Source organism: Scylla paramamosain, chromosome 8, assembly GCF_035594125.1.
Source record: "Scylla paramamosain isolate STU-SP2022 chromosome 8, ASM3559412v1, whole genome shotgun sequence".
NCBI classification, from domain to species: Eukaryota; Metazoa; Arthropoda; class Malacostraca; order Decapoda; family Portunidae; genus Scylla; species Scylla paramamosain.
Window position 1 is genome coordinate 22,548,872 of NC_087158.1, and position 10,641 is coordinate 22,559,512.

The 10,641-nt window shown below is 32.7% G+C and overlaps 1 protein-coding gene across 4 annotated transcripts in view; it reads left to right on the forward strand.

Annotated features, from left to right (window-relative positions):
* LOC135102976 (large neutral amino acids transporter small subunit 1-like) overlaps positions 1-3,584 on the forward strand; it is a 132,041-nt gene extending 128,457 nt beyond the window's left edge. For all 4 annotated transcript variants that reach the window (XM_064008752.1, XM_064008754.1, XM_064008751.1 and 1 more), the window contains one exon: positions 273-3,584. In XM_064008752.1, the coding sequence (XP_063864822.1) occupies positions 273-340 (68 nt within the window). In that variant the 3' untranslated portion in view covers positions 341-3,584. The remainder of the gene's footprint in view (positions 1-272) is intronic.
* Positions 3,585-10,641: the final 7,057 nt, after the last annotated feature.

Genomic DNA, 10,641 nt, shown 5'->3' on the forward strand with positions numbered 1-10,641 from the left:
TTCTGCACCTCACTGTCATTGCACCTTTTTATTTCAAGTCATCTTGAGCTTCACTTTTTTTGCTTTCTATAAGTTTTCATAGCACCTCTTTTATTCACAGAATTTATATTCCAAGCTATAAATTTCATGTTAATTACCTTGTTTAATTAATATCATAAAAAATATTAGACTATACTTAATACTATAATAATAAATTTACCTTATTTATTGAAAAAATATATATATATAAGCTAGATAGAATCATTGGCTAATGCTGTTGAACCACCCTTCAGGCAAGAACAACCTAATCCTGCAGAAGCTCATGATGGTGTGCCAACCAGAGAAAGCTGCCAAACTGTAAAGTGAGGCTCCTTTGGGAAGACAATAAGCAAGTATGGATCACTCTACTCCACTGTTGAAACCTTCAGCAGGAATAAAGAGAAGCCAGGATCGTTCCACATGTGCTGCATTTGCCTCATATGTAAAACCTACACTAAGACATTTTTTTCTTTTCTTCAAACATGACAATGAGATGATACAGTGAGAACAGTAATGTTAAAATAAAATCATTATTCCTCTCTAGAAACTTTAATAGTAGTTATTCACTCTTGACAGTGACACTATGAGCCCTGACAGTGGTGCCTATCATGATAACCTGAGTGGTGGGAGCTCTTCATTTAGTGATGCTTGTGATGAACAGTCCTGCTTGGTTGTTGATTGAGGCTTGTCAAAGAAAGCCAGTGTTTCCATGTTCTTTAATGGTTAGTATTCAGACTGGCTCATCTTGACAGAGGCTTCTAAATGGCTACTTAGATGGATGAAGACAGCTTGTATAAGCTAGTTGTGTTGAAATTTTGCTGTTCTCATTGGTGGCATGTCTAAATCCTTTGTGCCTCAGGCTAGAGTATAAAGTGAAAGCATTTAATGCTCTTGTATTGCAAAAGATAGTAAAAAGTTCTTGTTCATGGTAGTACTGAACTACAAAGACAAGTTTTGTTTGAGTATGGAATTATTTTAGATGCAATGTGGAGTTACTGTGATATTTGCTCTTTTGTGTTCACTTGTGTGGAATGGGCAGCCTTATTTCTATTGAAAGTCTCTTTTATTCTGTCTTCTAGGATTTCTATTTATGTTTCAATTTAGCACTAGTTATATATATATATATATATATATATATATATATATATATATATATATATATATATATATATATATATATATATATATATATATATATATATATATATTCTTAAAGCTGACAATGAACTTTTTGTGCTAGAATTTTAGGATGCACAGCTCATGCAAATTCTACTTAGAGGACAGTTTGTATTGACTGACAGGAGCTTACAACATCACAGTGACATACAAACTGTATGACTGTCTGATTTTTTTCTTCAATCTTCATCTATTCTAAGAATTCAGTTTTGTTTTATTGTTTTTTTTCTAATGGTTTATGGTCCTAAATATAATTATATATTTGTTCCACATATTTGCAATGCATCAAGTTCATGGAAAACTCAATCATATAGATCTGAAACTATCAAGCATCATGAATAAACTACATTGTGGAAATTTTCATACATTATGAAAATATGAAACTGTATGCCTTCACAAGACCAGTAGGGTGAGGTTATTGGTAGATGATAATTTTTGAGTTTTAATGACACTTTTTTTCTTTAATAATGTATTATTTTTATATATTCAAAGTGGTTGAAAGTGGTAAAAGGACTGAGAAAGGAATTTATAAATTTCACTTGTTGAGGATTCTTATATATAATATATGAATGACTTCCAAATGTTGCAAGGTATTATTCATATAAGGCAGTCACCCCTGATTGTCTATAGTTTTCTTTTTGTATTTTCTAGATTACATTACCTTGCAGAATGCATAGCATATACACAAAAGCCCCTGCATTCACAAACTCAGCATTCACAAACTTGAATTATACATGAGTTGGTAAAAATAAGTAATATGAAGAAGGACATGTTCCTATTTTAAACTGTTTGCCTATGTCATTCTGCCTCCACTTGCCATATGAAAGATGTTATTGCAAAGAGGCATTTCCGTGGGCAATGGTCTTCCCTAAGGCAAGTACCATTTTCATCACCCTAACAGAACAATCAAGATACAGACAATGAATGCTCTCTAAGGATACAAGTGCCAAAACTAAACCAGAGTTGCAAAAAAAGATGTCTTCACTGAGGCTATACATAATATTATCACTGACCTGTTCAGACTTATACTTTCTCTCATCAAGATGCCTCTCTCTTCATCCACACATGCTCAATGGCAGCTCACAATTTAGTGGACATCAGTAGTCCACCTGTGGCCTCAAACTTTACATAATGCAGAATCCAGACTTGTGCTAAGTATTGGGTTTGCCATTTTATTTATGCACATACAAAACATCATTGCTTATATATATATATATATATATATATATATATATATATATATATATATATATATATATATATATATATATATATATATATATATATATATATATATATATATATATATATATATATATATATATATATATATATATATATATATGCAATTTTATTATTCCATTTGCTGATATATGTGCATAAACAAACATTTTGACAAATCATTACTTTAGAGATGCTCATTGATGGAACTTAGTTTTCATCAGTAAAAACAGACAATCTTAAGATGAGCCATTATTTTCTAAAATTATGTAAGGGATTAAATATTAAACAAGAGATAACAAAAGACACTGACAATATTTTCATATGTAAGAATACTGATGGCCTATAAGATAAATTACTCCTGGAAAAATGGCAATAATAATGTTGTGGTACTGAAGAAATATACAAAGCAGACATAATGACAGAATGGCAAGGGTGTGACTTTCGAGCTGTGTTGTCTGAGCTGCCAGCTCAAGATCCATCAGAGATCATGTGATGTTTTTTGCTAGGATACCATGATTTTTCATTTGTGTCATTGCACACATAACTACATCATACTTTGTCCTAAACACTATTATAAATATTTACATGTATGTTAGATATGGTGCAAAGACTATTCCCAATTTTCATTCATTGTAAGGTGTTGTTTAACAGAACAGTCATGAATGCAGGGGCTAATGTGCTGAGAGAGAGAGATAAGAGATGAATTCCAACAAATGTAAAAGAAAATCCTAGATCCCAGAAGATGTATTGCATACCTCAGTCATGTATAATAATAATCTCATTTCATAAGCACTGAGATACAACAGTTGTGAGACCAATACATAAATACTCAGTACTTGTACATTTCCACCATGAGTTCCTTGATAATCATTGCACACGCTGTTGGGATCGTGCACCAGCAACACATTCAATATCCAGGACCCTCAAGGCATCACCCTCTGCTATGGGCTACTCATTTTATTTATTTTTATATTACAATTCATACATTTATGACACAAATCAGTAAGCAGAAAATGGGGTCCTGAATGTTGAAAGGTATTGTTTGATTGTTTATAAATAGTTGGGACCATTGTTTAGACTGAAGGACATTGGGCCTGAGTGAATGCATAGTTCAGTTTTGGTATGTATGGAAATTCTTAAAAAAGTGAATAGACAATTAAATATAACCTGTTGTTGTTCTTGTCCAGTTTTTATGTAGTGACCTGGAGAACACTGTAACCTCCCTTGTGATGGTGTCAGATTGTGAAACAAACAAATGCATAGTATACTGTAGAGTGTGATCAATGTTCACCTTTTTCATAGTTACTGTGTCTTAATTGGTGTGCCACATAAAGTCAAGAGATGGACTGATATAATATACCCCTTTGTGAAGAGCTACATTCTCTCCCATTAGTGATACAAATTGCCACCTTCATCTTGCTTCCACATTATGTTGGTCAGAGATTCTTGTGGACACATAGCTTCAAAGGCTTTATATCAATCATGAAAGAAGGCAGTTTTGATTTACATACATAAAGAAAACACATACACATATGTACATAACAGTGATCACACATGATGATGAAAGGCAGTCAATTCATATAACAGTAACCAGCAATCATTGTTCTTTTATGGAGTGTTGACAATCTCAACATGCTTTTCAAGACAGCATAGGAATGTGTCTTAAGAAAAGCAGGGAGGTAAGGCTGAGCTGTCAACCTGGAGTGCCTCAAAGCATGTGCAGTGGTGACATGATGGTACCTAAAATCAAAATATATATTCATATACTGTACTATACATGATAAACATGCAAGGTAAGTCAAGAGCTAATGTTATAGTGCATACACATAATTAGACATGAAATGCAATAGTCTCAGATACATAAGAAGATAGACAAGTGCAATTAATATCTCTCTCTCTCTCTCTCTCTCTCTCTCTCTCTCTCTCTCTCTCTCTCTCTCTCTCTCTCTCTCTCTCTCAAAGTATATAATTGATTTACAGAGCCTTGAAGACTTCCATATGCTATATTTTCAATACAAGTATATGACATAGTAGATTCTGTATTTTCCTGGACAGCACTCTGTTCTGCTCTACCTGATGTGCATTGTATGTGCCTTTGAAACTCTGCAGCACATTGAATTAAGCCAGCAAATAACCCTCATAGTTGTTATAGAGTCAACATTTAAGCTTGCAAAGTGTTTAGCCTGAAGGACAATGTAGATCCAAGAGGAAGGTGTCAATGGATACCAAGAAAACTTTCATTGTATTGTATTATTCCAAAATGTATGAAGTAGGGAGTTAGAGGGCATGTGAGAATGAGGTGATCTTTGTTGTCATTGTAAAATGTTGTTGTAGGAGATTTTACTGTCTACATGCCTCTCTAGCAGTGTTTTTTCACAGGGGAAAGAAATCACAGATGAAACTGATAAATGATGAGAAGTTGAGTGACAAAATAGTGGGCAAGGTTAAGGAAATTTATACTCAGGGAAAAGTACTTCAACTGAACACTTTTAAAAATTAAGTATAATTTGAGTTTTTTTTTTTTTCAACTGCATAAACCTGTTTTTGTTGTATTGTTATTACATAAGGAACATTGGAAGGTTATTCTAAAGTGCTAATGCAAATTTATTCTTCATAACCTCAACTACACCAATGATGTGCTTCCATGACATCCCTTGCCATCAAATTATGCATCAAAGTCTTCCAGTATATTTCCTAGAATTCCCCAAAGCTCCATCAGGCAGTGATTTCCAAACATTACATAAATCTTCCACAAGATTGCCTTCAGTTAATAGGTAGGTACTATTTTATGTACCATGAATCACATGTAACAGAAGAAGCAGTGAAGCATATGTCAATGAAAAATGTGTGTGAATAAACATAATATGCATCTTCACAGGCAAGATTTAGGCTGCACCTTGGGATTGGATGATGAAGGTAAATTTTGCTTGGTGATTCATTTTTTGCTCATTCACCTCTAGCTGGTAATAAGTATGAACACCTGATATTTTAAAAAAAAATTGTGTTCACTGTTCTAGCAGATAATGTGAATAGTTAATGGAGTGTGACAGAAAATGTATTAAATATGAAACTATTTCAGGAAAAAAAAAAGAAAATTAAGGTTTATGATGTATATATTTCAATATAGCATGCATGTGTGTAATATATATATATATATATATATATATATATATATATATATATATATATATATATATATATATATATATATATATATATATATATATATATATATATATATATATATATATATATATGAGGAATCTTTAATGTATTGATATTTTTCATTGTTTGTGTAAGTGAACTTGTTATCATGGTAAATACATTGTCTGTTTTACTGTATCATTCTCACTGTTTCTTGTCTGTCTGTATCAGTGTTCATTGTAACTTTTCAACAAACATTGTGACAACTGAAAATTTACTCATCATCTAGTGGAAAGGAAAGTGCATCAATTTGCTAAAAATCTGGTAAGTTTTAAGTGATCTCAAAAGACAAACTGTACTTACATGTGATAGATTTGTTGGTGGGGCAGGTGAATGTTTGTTGCTGTGTGATATTGTTGTACTGCTCGAATAACTGTTGCAATTGTTACTGGTTAGACAGTTAGACTGTCTGTGTTATTCTCCCCTCTCTTGGTTTATAAGTTAACTCAGTGACTGAAAAACTTTGGCGTGTACAAACCTTCAAGACGACACTCAGACCGCCTCATTGGAGACTCCTTCCTGTCACCCTGGCTTCACACTAAATATGCACAAGATGTTTCTCATCACTTAAAAGATATTTTCATATGCAAAACAATGGTTTTATTTATGAAATAAATCTTGGAAGAAAATCACTTGAAAAAAAATATTTACACATCTCAGCATATGTATAATGACTGTAGTGTTATGTATAATATGTATCATATATGTATGGTATAATTCTATAGAAATTCATTACTTGCAGCATATATTCATAAAGGCTAACTCAAATATATATAAATATATATATTTTGTTATTCCATTTGTACATAAACATATATTTTTTATCATATAGCTACTATAGTTGATAGTTATGCCTGCCAATCAAAAATTAGTACAGTACATAACTTTAAAAAAAATTATCATAGAGAATGAAAAGCTTGTCGGTTTAGATTATTCTCAGTTCTCCAATGCCATCCTAATATATATATATATATATATATATATATATATATATATATATATATATATATATATATATATATATATATATATATATATATATATATATATATATATATATATATATATATATATATATATATATAAAACAGTCATTTTTATTTCATCAGAGTTTCAGCAAAATTTTAGCCCTAGTGAATACCATTAAGCAGCTTGGTAGGAAGAAAAGATCATAAGCTTATTTTCCATAGATGAAAATGTAACAATCTTCGTGTTATGACATGATAATGTGTAATAAGCAATCATCTTTAAAATTTCCGGTTATGTTGATCAAGAAGAATATTACTGGCTACAGCAGCAAGGCTTCCAAAGTCTTCAGTTAACAAAAGCTGGTAGGTGCAAGTCAGTCACATCAATGAATACACAGCGATAAATCGTTTAGAGGATTAAGAGCGAATTGCGTCACTATTGTAAATTGATGAGCGATGCCTTGTGGCCTGTTCGGTGCTTTGTCAAGGGGGAGCTGGGGGATGGTAGCTATTTCTTTTTTTTTTCTTTTTTTTCATTAATTAACAACAATTTTTCATCAAAATAATATATATATATATATATATATATATATATATATATATATATATATATATATATATATATATATATATATATATATAAAAAGAAAGAAAGAAAGAAAGAAACACACGTATTGCCCACGAGACATGAAGATTAGCCACCCCACTATTTGAAGGGTGGACTACGCCGGACAAATTAGGTTACATTTGGTTACCTGATCTACTGTAACCTCATCTATCCCTAAAGTAGTAATCTTCGTATTATCCCCAAATTGAGGATGTGGTAATAATAATTACATCTTGAGTCACACAAACTCACCCATCAAAATGTTTTAAGTAAAAATAAATAAATAAATAATAATAATAATAAAAAGAATAATAAATTTCATTATGAGCTCCCTCTGCTGGCAAAGTCCCGCTGGCTGTACCCTTCATGTACCGCGCTATCACTCGATGTCATGATGGATGTCGTGTAGAGAAGACAAATGTAATGATGGTGTTTAGATTGTGTTCGTTGTGACCGTTGTGTAATGTTCTGCAGCCACCACAGGAGCACTCTGCTATTGTATCATAATGTCACGTGTTGATATTTTTCATTTTCCTTGATCCTATGTTAACACGTTATCCCCAAACTGCCTCCTTTCCTGCTGATATATGTATCTTGCATCGACAATATATTAAGGATGTCGTCTTGTCTGTTTCTTTTCTTGCCACTAATTAATGTATTCCCTCTCCTCCGAAACGTATATTGAAAACCATCCCATACACTCAAAGCTGAAAATTATCACATACAAGCAAAGTAGAACACCAATGCATGCTTACATACATGGACATGGAAAATGAATACGAGTAACTTTTTTTTCGCAAGACAGTTCAGAGAAACTTCAAGAAACTACGGAATAAGATCAAAGTAAGTACAGAACGCCGTGTTCGATGCTTCGTAAGGGTTTGTGTGTGAACTTCGTCGACTCGAATCGAATCCTCCTTCACCCTCAGTGTTCTCCCGACCACGAGTGAGGGGGGTTGTAGTCATGTTGTTGGCTGCTAAATGCGGAAACTACTTTTGACATTTGCATAGTCTACATCCAGACCAGACTGTGGCTAGTGTAAGTTTCTTAAAGTTTTGACATGTGCAAAGTTCTAAACATTGAAACAAGGTTGGGATATCTGGAGAGATTATATAACGATTTACTTAGTGGTGGCATGACTGCGGGATGAAACATGTATGTATGAGAATGATAATTTGAATGACCTCATTCAGGGTCATTTAGCTCTAAAAGATTACTGACAATTATATGTACTTAATGTGGATCTCATGTGGCCCTAGAAGGCCTGAAAAGTGTGTATGATATTGTCATGCGCACATATACTCCCACTTCCTGATATCTGGCAACTCCCAAGTTAGAAGTTAGGTAGCACGTACGTGGTTAACATTAAGAAATTGATAGTACTTATGACCACTGTTAAACTCAACATTAAACACTTTTCAGTCCATAACACTGTCGTGCATCAATGCAGCTAGTGTTCTGGTTAAACCAACAGCCATTTCATAAGAAAACTTTTACCGCTCTTAGCTAGTTTTATGCATACAAACCGTGATTTAAAGCATATACATTGTTATATATTAATGCCAAAATGTAGTCAGTCGTAATGAGGAGCGGCGTCAGGAGACAAAGCTTATTTGGCTGCTTCAGTCTTTATTGTACCATAACTTTTCCCTTATTTAAAGACAGGTAATACAAAATAAATAAATAAATTAAATAACGCCTCAGAGCGTACTGTACATGCACCCATATGTTTTTCAGCCATGGCACTATCTTCCGACACCTAACTGGGGAGCAGCAATCGAGGTTGCGCCAAGATTCATCCATACATGTCTGCCCAATATATATATATATATATATATATATATATATATATATATATATATATATAATCGTGTATGGGATAGATATATAGGATAATTATATGTGTGTGTGTATAATTATATATATATATATATATATATATATATATATATATATATATAGAGAGAGAGAGAGAGAGAGAGAGAGAGAGAGAGAGAGAGAGAGAGAGAGAGAGAGAGAGAGAGAGAGAGAGAATTCTAATTCTTGAGGGAATAAATCGGACTCTCATAGGGTTGGGAAAAAACGCGTTAAAAAAAATTGGGGGGGATGGTTTTATTTATTTATTTATTTATTTGCGCGGGGGTTAGTTTATTCCTCATGTTAATAGGAAAATCGGTTTAAATAAACAATTAAAAAGTAATCTAGAGTGAAACAATGTTTGAAGTACTATCTGAAGTACACGCACTTCTTGAGGTCACGTTGATACAGGTTGGTCCAGTTGGACAAAGCCTGTGCTAACTTGTAATGTACAGGAAATCTTTTACATTGTTTATTTTATATGTACATATGTAAACTTTATTTATCAATATGATATAAAACAAAATTTTCATATGTAAAACATTAAAAAAAAATGCAATTGGAGTTTTTTAATGCCAACCCTGCCGTTTCAATTACCAAGGAAGACAATCCAGGAAGTGTAAGAGTGAGGACAAGTAAAGTCAGAACTTACCTGAAGGCTCACATTCTGCCCCTTAAAACCATAGGTTCAAATGAGCTGGTCTTTGAGTAAAGATGCGTCCACCTAATCCTAGTGGGAGGAGCTTATATTTCTCAAGATTTGGAATTGAGTATACTACTACTACTACTACTACTACTACTACTACTACTACTACTACTAATGATAATAATAATAATAATAATAATTCCAACTTCTACAACTTCAACTTCTACTTCTACTACTACTACTACTATTATTATGTGTACTAAAGATTTATTCACTGTGATGACACAAAACACATTCTCTTGACTCATTTGAGCTAGATACACACCTTTGCATGAACACATCACTCTGAGGATGATAATATTTTATTGTGGTTCATTTTGACGTGTTTTGTGTTAATCTGTTATTCATTTTTATATTGTATCACCAGTTTCTGAGAGGGATGAGATAGGGGTAAATAAAAAATGATTTGTGGAGGAAATGGTTAGCCAAAGAATTAAAACATACTAAAATCTAAAAAAAAAAAAAAAAAAAAATTCTCATCTGCCAATTTGAAACGGGCAAGTATATTTGCCCCCCTCCAAAAAGAAAAAAAAAACTTTTTCCTGACAGGATGGCATTTCATTTGCCCTCACTTTCCTTTCCAGCCTTCTTTCAAGCTACGTCACTAAAGTACCTCACACACTTCACACTCAGTATATCACTGTATTAACATAGGAAATTTTGAGTGTTTTTGTAAAATTGGGAACACTCGCATGTAATGAGAAGCAAATCCAATACACACAGACATCTTCCTCAAACTAATTCAAATTCAGGCTGCATCTTCCTTCTCTGACAAAATAAAGTGCTCTTATTGGCCAAATTAAGTATTTTTATTGGCCTGTGGTATTGTCTCCATTCAAAATATCCATTCAGCATGACTCATTTTGTACCATTGCATAGA